We start from the raw sequence: 11,976 nt of genomic DNA, 5'->3' as shown, positions 1-11,976 counted from the left end.
CGGGACTGCGACGCACCCGGAGCTCCTCCGCAGCCCTCTCCGAAATGCCCCTGGCCGGGGAGCGTAGCGGGCACTTGCCCGGGCGGGGAGAGGCGGCGGCGGGCGCAGACAGCCCTCCCCGGGGCAGCGCCGGCCCCCGCCCGCCGCCGGGACGGGCCGCCCGGTTCCGCCGCCCTCCGCGGGCTCAGCTCTCGTCCCACCTGGCTGCGCCCGCGGGTGGCACTTGCCACGTACCTCTCTGCTGCTCTGACACCTTTCCTTTCTTCCACCTTTCTCTGTCTCTCCTTTCTTGCTTTCTTGCTTTCTCTCCCTCTCTCCAGCATCCCCAGCATCAACGGCAAAGCAAAGCAGGGGTGGAGGCTGGACGCGCCAGACAATGTTAGCACCAGCAGCACTGCCCTTTTCCGAAACGACTTCCCTGGCGAGAGTCCCTATGTCCGGGATTTAACCTCGCGTTACTTTCCCAAATCGTTCCTTTGCCCTATGGTGACTCTGAGCAGAGCAGAGCCCCGCCGGATACTACGGCCGTGCAGGCGAGGCTGTCCCGCCCGGCCGAACCGGGGGCGTTGGGGAGCAGCGACATCACCGAGAAGGGGGACAGAAGAAATATTCGTAATATTCCTCGGAGTGACGATCCGACCTTTCCTTCCCGTCCCACCTCCCGCACCTGTCCGCCCCGCGGTGCGCCGGCGGCTCCGTAGGCCGGTGTCGGCCCCCGTCCCCATCCCGATGAAGCCCCAGGCCCAGACGGGAGCGGGGCTCGCCAGAGCAGCCCGCCCTGCCGCAGGCGAGGACGGGTCCCCTCCTGTTGCTTCCCCCGACGGCATCTTTTCGCCTTTCTTTTCTCGGTCCCCGTCGGACTTGAACTCCTCCAAACGGAGCTGTGCGTCTCCTCCGGAGCGGCGGACGCGGGGAGGGGGAGCAGGAGCTGACGCCCTCCGGGCAGCTTCCGGCCCTGGGGCCCGCATTTTCCCCGGATCCTGCACATTTTCCTGCCGCCACCGTCATCACCGTGTCAAGTTTTGATCATTTGTTTCATTCCGGCTCCACAAGACGGGAGGGAGGAGGAAGAAATGGGCAGCCTCCGAGCACCTCCCGGAGAGGGACCCTGCGGGCAGGGGAGGCCGCCCGCGCCGCCCCGCGGGGTGCGGAGACTGGTGGTGCTGGGAGACTCTGGGTCCGGCCAAGTTTTCTGCCCGTTTGACCGGCAAACTTCTCATCTGGGGGAAGAGTGGGTTTACGGCTGTCGCAGAGGAAGCGGGTTAAATCGAGGTCGCGTTCAGTTATTTCTGATATATTATCCTAAACACTTTTCTCTTTTCTTTTCTTTTTCCTTTCCTTTTCTTTTCGTCTCACTGACATTGCTGAAATCAGAAGGCTTTAATTTTGCTCAGCAGACTAAGTACAGTTAAACTCAGTCGGATGAAAGTGTCCGTCTTTTCCTGGCTCCTCGCTCTCCTCGGGGCTTGGAGACTCTTTATGGAGGAGAGAGGTCCTGTCAAGAAAGTCTTTCCTGGGCCCTACGCGCCTGTTGCCAGGTGGAAACTCAGCCCGACGGCTCCCCCCGAGAAAGCGGGCGCAACCGAGCCGGGTTCGGGAGCTTGAGGGCCCGCTCGTCGCGGGTGGCTCCCGTCCCATCCCGGCTGGCAGCCCCGCACTCACGGCGTAGGCTCCACCGGAGATGGGGCGATCCGGTGGAGGACCACAGTCTCTTCCCCGGACATGCACACGGATTGGGTAGGCTGCTCCTGCCGCCGTCCCTGCGGGGGGAATCCTCCCCGCCCCCAGCCCGGCAGAGCCCCGCAGAAGGCTCAGTCCGCCCCGGGGCAGAGGCAGAGCTAGCGCCCGGCAGACACTCAGCACGGCCGAGAGCTGGGGCGGTGACACCTGCCCCGGGTGCCTCGCCAGCCCTGCCCGGCAGAGCCCCGACTTGCCCGGCCCCGCGCACCCCCTCCCTTCCCCGCCTGGCCGCCGGCAAGGGAAGGTCCCGTCCAGGCTGCAGCCGGTGCCTAGAGCCGATTTACTTACTGGCGAGAACGCCTGGGGCTGTTTGGTAGCGCTGCCCCCCGGGCCCGGCTCCCTTCCTGCCTGCGTCTGTCCCGGCCTTGAACGCAGCCTCTCGGTCCCACCGACGGCTGCTCCGGCCACCCCGCCGCGCCGCTCTCCCGCCGGAGCCGAGGGCCAGCGGAGCCCCGGGATCTGCCGCCCGCCCCCGAGCCGGCCCTCCAGGCCTGCAGCCCCTCCCGCCGCCAACCACACCGACCTACCACCGCACCCCGGCTTTCCCCGTTTATTTAAAGGGGGGTCGCTGGCCCGGCGGAAGGCGGGTTTCCCAGCGCGCACCTTCCCGCGGAGGCTGCCCGCCGGCCGCCCGAGTAATCGCTCATTTAAACAAAGCGGCGACCCAGGTACGAGCCAATTGCCGCCAGCCCGGCCGGGCGAGGGCCAGCCCGTGCCGCACCACAAACCCCGACCGGGGGGGCCGCGGGAGGGGGAGGGAAAGGCAAACAAAGCAGGGAGCCGCGTCTGGAGCCGGGCACGCTGCAGGACGGGGGGGACCGACGTCCCCTGACCCCCCCGACCGGAGTGAGGGTGCTTCCCCGGGCGGCTCCTGCCCGCTGCCGCCCGCGGCCGGGGTTTCCTCGCCGGACCCGAGCAGGGGCGCAGCCCCCCTGCAGACCCTTGCCTCCCTACTGTAGACGGGATGCAGTTTTATATTGGAAATGAGGGGCAGGGGGAGGAGATGGCGCGCACACGGAGCGATGAGTGTGCGGTGTCAATCAGAGGGGTTTTGTGTCTCCTTGACTCCTGATGGTCCGTGGCTGAGGTGTCCCGGGTGGCACCACAATGAATATGAATAGGGGTCCTTGCTAAATGGGACAGTCAAAGCGCACCGCCCTGAATAATGGCACGTCATCCTAACTAGACCATTATACATAGGAGGGCTCCTTTTGTCTCTGCTCTCTGCTGCAGCTCTATAAAAGCCCCTCTTTTTCAGGCTGAGGTTAGTCCAAGCATACACTAACTAGCCATCCTGTAAACAGGCTGAGTAACCGGGGAGAGAGAGAGGAGAGAGAGATTGGTGAGAGAGGGGGCTGAGGGTTTTTTTTCCTCTTCCTCCAGCATTCCCAGCCCTCCGCTGGCACAGCCTGCCGTCCATTTATTTATTTTTCGTTCCATTTTCGTTGCTTTTTGAAGGAGAGTTGTCTTGTTCCGCCACCTCCAGAACAGGGAAGAGTTTCTTGCTCAGAAGCCCGAATACAATGAATTCTGACTCCAGCTCTGTCTCCAGCAGAGCTTCCTCACCAGACATGGATGAGATGTACCTGAGAGACCACCACCACCACCACCACCATCACCACCACCAAGACAGCCGGCTCAACTCTGTCTCCTCCACCCAGAACGACCTAGTGCAGAAGATGTCTGGCGAGGGCCTCTCTAGGAACGGCTCCAAGGCCGGAGGGGAAGGCAGCAAGTACAAAATCAAGAAGCAGCTTTCGGAGCAGGACCTGCAGCAGCTGCGGTTGAAGATCAACGGCCGGGAACGTAAGAGGATGCACGACCTCAATCTCGCCATGGACGGGCTGCGGGAGGTGATGCCCTACGCCCACGGACCTTCCGTGAGAAAGCTCTCCAAAATCGCCACCCTCCTGCTAGCCAGAAACTATATCCTGATGCTCACCAGCTCCCTGGAGGAGATGAAGAGGCTGGTGGGGGAAATCTACGGGGGGCACCACTCGGCCTTTCACTGCGGCACGGTGGGACACTCCACCGCGCACCCGCCCCACGCCGCCGGCACCGTGCACCAGGTGCACCCCATCCTCGGCAGTGCCTTGTCCTCCGCCAACACCTCCTCCTCCCTCTCCGCCTCCCTGCCGGCCATCGGCACCATCCGCCCCCCTCACTCCCTGCTCAAGACCCCTTCGACACCCCCCGCCCTACAGCTTGGCAGCGGCTTCCAGCACTGGGCGGGCTTGCCGTGCCCCTGCACCATCTGCCAGATGCCCCCCCCACCCCACCTCTCGGCCCTCACCGCCTCCAACATGGCCAGGATCTCGGGGGAGACCAAGGACCTGCTGAAGTGACTCCGCGGGGCACCCCCGACCCCCGGAGCTGAACCGGAGCCGGCGCTCCCACAGGCGGGGAGGGGGCTGCGGCCGGGCCCCTCGGCGCCGCTGACGGACCCGGCCCCGCTCTCCCCCGCCCCGGCAAGAATCCCCCTGTAACACGGGATTAGTGTAGTAAGGACCTTGTAAAGGTAATGCTTTAGCCGGCTCCTCGGGCGGTGTTTTCTTATTATACTAAACCGGAAAAAAATAAGTCCCTGTTGTAAAAATAATAATAATAATAATAATAATAATAATAATGCCGCTGATGGTAATAAAATGTAAATAATTCTTTAAAACGGATGCAAAGGGGAGGGAAAAAAAGACATGGTTGTCATTGTAGTGTTCGCAGCTACTAAAAGACGGTGAGATCGGTTTGGGGCTTATTCTCCTTCTTTTTGCGGGCTTTTCCTTTCTTTCCTTTTGCACGACGACACCTCCGAAACCTCCCGCTCCAAATCCGGCTGCGGCAGCGCAGTGGTGGCCCGGCATCGCCCCCCGAGTGTGCGTGCATGCTTCCCACCGCAGCCATCACCCCTGGGTACCGGCCAGGGGCGGCTTCCCTGGCAACAAGGACTTCCAAGTAAATTCACAAAAGTTTTGTGAGTTTTTGTTTGTTTGTTCGTAGTTTTGTTTTTTTTCTTCCCAGATTCGATTGCGACGCGGTTTTGTTTTACTTCTTCCCTCCGTGTCCGCTTGGGGGGAAAAAAAAAAAAAAGAAAAAAAGAAAAAAGAAAAAAAAAAGAGAGAGGAAAATAGTGCAAAACACAGCACAACCCTCCTGCGGGGCTGTTTTGCCAAATCTCCCACCCCCTGCTCCCGGTGAAGTGTGCTGGGGTCCTCGTCTCTTATTTCTCCTGTTGACTTTGGGTTTGTTCTGATTTGCTGCTTTCTTTAGTTTGGTTTGGTTTTTGCATGCGGTGTCGGCTCTTGCCAGATCAGTGACTTGTATAACTAAATTGGAATCTTCGTTACTGTTTATTTCCTTTCAGGTACGTTTTCCTGGGCGTTTGCTTGAAATACTGTTATTGTTAATTTTATTATTAATTTCCTTTGTTTGTTTGTTTTTGTGGTTTGTTTTGTTTTGTTTTTTGTTAGGGCCTCAAAGACAACACCGTGTCTTTATTTTTTATATATTCTTGATAACTATCGATATATTTATTATTGACCAGTGTTTCTGGATAAGATTTCCAAATAAAATAAAAAATTAATTGCAAGCTGCCTGATTCGCCTTTGTCTGGGACTGAAAGCTGAGAAAAGGCGCCGTATTTGATCGCTTTGGGTTTTGCCACGACTTTTCTGACCCAGCTGGAGGAGGCTGCCCAATCTCCTTGTGTGGCTCAGGAGCCGCCCTGCCTCGGAAGCAGCGATAAAACCGACAGTGATTGCCCAAATGTCCCCCGATGTGTGCGAGCTGCCGCCCTCCCCACTTTCACACCGGGTTGGAAGTCGGCAGGAATTCGTAAACCACTGGATGGTCCCACAGCAGGCGGCGGGAGAATGGGTCGCGGGGTGGGGGAGGCAGGCGCATTTATAGGTAAAAAAAGGGTAATAACAACTTTTTTTTTTCTGGAGATCCGGCTGTCAGACTTTCTCCGAGAAGGAAATGGCAAGCTGGACAGGGCTGGGAAACGCAGCCCTGCCGCGGCGGGAGGCCGTGCACCGCGGGGAGCAGAGGAGTGCAGGCAAAGGAACGGGACCCTCGGGGGAGCGCAGGTGGCGGCTGCCAGCGACCCCCGGCTCCGCACACGGAAGCAGATCCTGCAGCCCCCGGCCAGGCACCCCCGGCCCTCTACCTTACGCGAAGGGGTCTCCAGGAGGGACCTGACGAAACACGGAGAAATCGACTCACCCTGAGTCGCAAGCTGCTTAGTGACAGGGGAAGGGGAGGATGGCGGGGGGCGCATTTAAACCGAGGTGCGAAACAACTTTTGGAAGACACCTCTGGGTGACAGTGCTGGTGAACGGGCTGTGCAATACTGCAGCAACCAAATAATCGTTAAAGCATACGCGTCCATACACAAACCTGCTAAAACCATAAGGAAAAAAATTTACCCTGAAAACACACTGAACTAACGAATCATATTGTAAAACAGCCATTTCCCCGCTGAAGTAAATCCTTCCAGTACTTCAGCAAAATGATCAACAGATGGGGCAGATTCCTCCCTGCCTTTCGCCGCTGCCCAAGTCAGCACGGTGCCCGGCTCCACGCCCCCCTTTCCCCCGGCGCTGGCTGCGGGGCGGCGCCTCCTGCCGCAGGCAGCAGGGAGAGGGTCCCGCTACAGGACAGCCTGGCGCTGCCCGGGATGGAGAAGGTGGGCATGGGAGTGCGCAGTGCAACCCGGGCTCCGGGAGGAGCTGTGCCTGGAGAGGAGGCTTGGGGGCGCGGCGCGGGGGAGCCTCACGGGGCAGCCGGAGCTGTGCTCCGGGCTCTGTGCAGGGCGCTTGCACCTGGCCCGCCGTCCCGGGCAGAGGGGCTGGGTTGGAGCCCCTGCCCGGCCCTGGCAGCCAGAGGCACTTGCACCTCCACCCGCTTGGAGCGGCAGCCTGCGGCACAGGTGGCGGAGGGAAAGCGAGATGAGGATAGGGACAGACCGGGGGAAACGCGGCGTGTCGGGGCAGGGGCGCGGCGGAGCTATGGGGAGCGGGCCGCGGAGCTGCCGGCCCCACCACAGCCGACCCTTCCGTCCCTGGTGCACCCTCACCGTGCGTGGCTGACAAGGCTGAGGCGCAAAGCCGCGGCTCCCCCCGGCCCCGCATCCTTCTCCCAGACTCCGCATCCTCCTCGGCCCCGCATGCCCCCCCCGGTCCGAGGGAAGCGGGGCAGACGCGTACGGGGCAGCTTCTGCCCGGGGCTGGCCCCCAGCTGCGGCTGCCAACAGCTTGCGGAGTCTTCGACGAGGCTGGGCTGTAAATTACAGCCGAGAGGAGAGAGAAGCCACCCCTCCGTCCCGGGGCAGCCACCGGCAGCCAGGTGCCCGGGACCCGCCGCTCTCCCCGGCCGCGCTGCCTCTCTCGTTCCCCCGCAGAACGGGACTCACTCCCCGAAGCATCCCTGAGCAAAAAGGCTCTTTGGGGTCATTTGATCCCTCACCGAGCCACCCACAGCAGCCCCGGGCTCTGCCCTTCGTTCCCCGTCTCCCCTAAGGCGGGGCGCTGCTCCGAGGAGCCCCGGGCTCCTTTGCAGCCGCAGAGCAAGGCTGGGGAAACGGTGCACAAGCCACTTCCTGGTTTTCCGCAGAAAAAGGGACTGAGCCGCGGAACGAGCCTGAGCCGGGGTTTTGAGTCCCCAGGAAAGGGACAATAAATGTCCCGTTTCCCGTCCCCCCGGCTCCTCTCTGGCATCACAGTGCCCCGGGCGGTGCGAATGAAACGGCAGGCTACTCGCCTTCTGGTTTTGCTTCCCAGCCCGTGGAGAGGGAGAAAGGGAAAGAGCATCCCTAGAGGTGCCGTTTCCTTCTCCTTTCCGATGGGTCGGGTGGAAAAACCCCAAGTGACTTGGAGATGCGATGCTGCGGGCGAAGAAGCCCGCTCGGAGGTCGTCTCGGCTGGTTACTGCCGGGGAGGAAACTTCGGTCGGTTCAACAGGAATTCAAGTCTCTCCGTGTCCTGTCCCTCTCCTCGGGCTCCTGCACCGGTGCGGCAGGAGGGACTTCCTTTCCTTTCCTTTCCTTTCCTTTCCTTTCCTTTCCTTTCCTTTCCTTTCCTTTCCTTTCCTTTCCTTTCCTTCCCTTCCCTTCCCTTCCCTTCCCTTCCCTTCCCTTCCCTTCCCTTCCCTTCCCTTCCCTTCCCTTCCCTTCCCTTCCTTTCCCTTCCCTTCCCTTCCCTTCCTTTCCCTTCCCTTCCCTTCCCTTCCCTTCCCTTCCTTTCCCTTCCCCTGAGGGGAAAAAAAGGGAACAACTTCTGGAAAAGCTGCCCATGGGGAGAGGAGGGGGAACGATGGAGTTTTCTTTGGGAGGGTTTCCCTCCACAAACACACCCGGAGGAAAAAAAAAAAAGAGGGAATAGAAAAAGGAAAGAGGGGAAGATGTCATGGTAGGAGAGCCTGGCAGAGCTCTGTCCGACGGGGCGGGCAGGATGCAGCGAGGTTGCGGGGCCGGGACCGGGGCAACACGGCACAGACTGCCTCTCCCTGGATAGGCAGGGGCTTGGTGCTCTCAGGAAATTAGTTTATTTTTTGCCACAAAAATAACTAATGTCTGCACGCGCATATCTAAAAAATGTAAATGTAAATGTAAAAGTAAAAATATAAATATAGATATAAATATAAATATAAATATAAATATAAATATAAATATAAATATAAATATATCCGAGGTGGATGGCCCCCGTTCGTTTTCAGTTGTGCATCCACTTTCTTTCCGCCGGGTTCCAGCACGGCCGGGGCCGTAGGGATGGAGGATGCCTCTCTTAGGCCTGGGGGAAAGCAGCTTCCCCTCCCTTTCCAGTGCTTCCCAGTTCCCATGGGGGAGGGGGGAAGACCCCACTGTCCCCACCTCCGGGGGTCCTCTACAAACTTGACACCAATCCCCCAGGCTCTGGGCGTTTGATTTAACTCCCTCAGCTGTGGAGTTTCTTCCCCTCCTCCCGCTCCCATTCCGCCGGACCCCCCATCTGACAAGTCCGATCCCCGCCGTTCCCTCGCGGGGCGTCTGTTCCCCAGCTACACGGGGCTGGGGAGGAGGCGGGGATGGGCTTGTGTTCTGATTAATATGGAAATAAAACGCAGAAATGGCAGCAGTACTTAGCTTCATTGCTTCGGTTTAGATATTTATTGGCGAGGAGATGAACAGTAGACTGGGGGCTAGCTCGGTAATTCACGTTCTCCATCAGTTATTACCAAATGAGCAAATCATTTTTCTTTGAAAGCATGGAGGAAACAAACAAAAACAAAAACAAAAGGAAAGGGGAAGAAAATTTTTTAAAAACAGCATTTTTAATATGCCGCTACCCCCTCCCCCAGGTCTGGTCCCCAGGGCTGCCAGGCTGTACCTGCTGCTGCCCACCCACGTCCAGAGTGGGGCTGCCTGGCCTGGCTGCTCCCCTCAAGGCCCTACTCTCTGAGCAAGACTAATGAGGGGTTTATCATAAATTTGTGCCCCTTCAAACTCATGTATTCTGTTCCCTCTGACTTTCTTCTGTATTCTCCCAGGAAAACTCGTTCCTGTTCAAATGTTGTTGTTGTTGGTTTTTGTTTGTTTGTTTATTTTGCTGGTTTTGTTGCTTTTGGTTTTTGTTCTGTTTTATTCTTTACAACCTCATTTCTCCTCCAGCAGAAGCAAGTAGACACGTATTAGAGCTGGAAAGAGTTGCCACAAGATGACATTGCATTGCTGCTGAGGAAAACAAAACGGCAAGGTTGAAAGGAGGAGTATAATCCTCTGCTAGATGCAGTGATATTATTGGGGAAAATGGGCACTTTGAGAGCACACAAACCCACTCTTGGGTCTGAAATGGAAACAGCAAACTAGAAGCTAAGTATAAGCTAAGTATTAAACTGTAAGCAGACATCTTTTGCTGATCTTCTGTGGAATCTATGGATTTGAGTTTGCTGCTTTGCATTCAGTGCCATTTGAGATGGGCCGAGACACCCACAACGTGGTCCTAAAAAATGAGTGAGGACCTGCTGAACACTCATATTCTTCTGGACCAGCAGGCGAGGCCAGGTGAGATATTCTGGGGCACCTCAGTGGCAGTAAATACCTGTGTTTAGGTGGCTGAATTGAAACTCAATTGCTGATCATTTTGTGTTCTCTGATTTTTCAAGTGATCAGGTTGATTAGAACCATGAAAGGTTTAAGGGTCAAACAAATAAAACAAAGATGAATTACTGACCTATGTCACATCGGGAGGATGATACGGTTTTTGATAGAGCAGTAGCTCCAGATGTGATTCCTTTGGTGCAGCCAACAACTGCTCAGCAGAAAACTCTGAACTGAAGACACCAGAAGAGTGAACAGAGTGTCTGCCGCCTGCTTAACCCAACCAGTCTGCCTTCTCCTACCCACCATTTCCCCATCCTGAAGTTGAAACAAAACCATTTTTCTTGATATTATGTTGAAGCAAGCACCTATGTGAGAACATTGCAGCTGCAGGACAGTAAAGTCTGGCTGACGGGCAAAACCTCTTAAAAATTAATATAATCAGTCAAGACTCTGTTACCAAAATCTGTATCCAGTTTCCCTGAGTCTCCTAAAGCTGTTGAGGATTCAGGATGGGGTTTTATATAGCCCTGGCAAAAGACTGCAGATCAGTATTGTAATTCAATCTTTCTATGTTTGTTTGTTTTCCCCCAAAGTGGTGGTGTTGCTGTTGACATGCACATCTTGAAAGTTACCTGGCAGAATAGCACCAAGCCCTGCCAGATGGGCAAGAGAAAAACTACAAGCAATGCAGTAATTTTAGTATTTATGATGAAGATGATTTGTGGAGACCTGAAAATCAAAACCTAATGGATTCCTTGTAAAACATGCAGAGGATTGACAATAAAAGACGTTTGCACAGGGCCTGGTCCTGATGCCTTGTAGGCTAGTGTATGCGGATAAACTAATTTTTAAAGGCAGAACTAATGGTACAGCAGAGTCAGACCACAAAAGCTCCTGGCTACAGCAGGCAGGAAGAGGAGCTGCAGACAGCAGTATTATAACCCCCTCAGTTGTCATCTAGACTGACTAGGTGAGAGAGAAGTTTATTAGTGCTTGCATGTTAGTGCATAGGGTTTCATGATCATTGCACAGATGTTCAGTTATAATAAAGAACACGTAGTTCATCAAAAAGGAGCTTCATTTTATTTCTATAATGTCACACACAATGTTTTCAAAGGCAGCTTTAAATACAGACTAGTCAAGCACAGAACAGGTCAGGGAAGGAGCTGTTGTTTCTGGGTGCACGTTTCAATTCCAGGGAAGCTTGTCCCATGTCAGGGACAGAAATGAGGATGCAGTGGTGCTTTAGCCACACCACCAAAGGAAGCATTTTACAAATTATTCACCAAAGGAAAGTTGACACATGTTATAAAAGTTGGATCCTGGTTTTCACAACACTAAATGACCTTTTTGCAAACTTAAACCTACTTGCATTTTTAAAAATATATACATATATATTTCACTTTAATTATTTTCTACCCGGTGGCTGTGCCTGTCATGCACGAGGTGCTACACGTTGCAGCCATGTTTCAGCTGCAAACTGTTAGGTGCCTGTCTGAAAAACATGAGACTTCATCTGTATTTTTTGAAAAGCAGAGAAACTTCTCACAACTAATAAAAACTTGGTTTTACAAAATCTGACATTTGGTTTGTGGGAGTTATGAGTCCTCATTCATGGGGGCAGAGGAAGAGCAATCAAGTGAAAGCATACAACATTCTGTTTCCAGACTTTTTATTTTTGGTGAGAAACAGAGATCTGTCAAGTGTTGTGTAGGAAGCAGATGACTAAAAAGGCAGTTTGTCCCTTGTGCTCCCCTACCTCACGCTTTGCAGAGGAATCAGCCACGGTGCATTTTGGGGCCTGTGCTGTCAGATCTTTGCACAGCAAGTGAGTTTTCTGGCACAAGGGGAAAGGCAGCTTGAAACGTCTACTGGGAGAGCGTCTATCCTCTGCTTCAGTACTTGGCTTTCCTCCCAAAACTGCAAGTGACAGCAACAGAAATTAGTCACAACTGTGGGGATCACTGATGTGATGGTGGTTTGCTTGAGCACACTGAAAATTGAGTTTGGACACTGCTCCACAGCATGTAAGTGTGAATACTTATAATGGGCTACAGACCGATCAGAAACAGACCTGTCAGGGCTAGAAACTATGGAAGCCTTGTGTGTACTCCTGTTTTCCATCCAAAGGCTCAGATCCATACCTGTGTCTGAACACCTTTGAG

General features: G+C 55.4%; 1 protein-coding gene across 1 annotated transcript; it reads left to right on the top strand.

Moving 5' to 3' along the window:
- The first annotated feature begins 3,263 nt into the window (after window positions 1–3,263).
- Window positions 3,264–4,085, top strand: OLIG3 (oligodendrocyte transcription factor 3). Its single transcript, XM_065632529.1, has one exon. The coding sequence runs from the start codon at window positions 3,264–3,266 to the stop codon at window positions 4,083–4,085; it is 822 nt and encodes a 273-aa protein (XP_065488601.1).
- The last annotated feature ends 7,891 nt before the right edge of the window (window positions 4,086–11,976 follow it).

The sequence above is a fragment of the Caloenas nicobarica genome, chromosome 3, assembly GCF_036013445.1.
Source record: "Caloenas nicobarica isolate bCalNic1 chromosome 3, bCalNic1.hap1, whole genome shotgun sequence".
Taxonomy (NCBI): domain Eukaryota; kingdom Metazoa; phylum Chordata; class Aves; order Columbiformes; family Columbidae; genus Caloenas; species Caloenas nicobarica.
The sequence above is the reverse complement of the archived record's forward strand: the minus strand, read 5'-3'. Positions and strand labels throughout refer to the sequence as shown.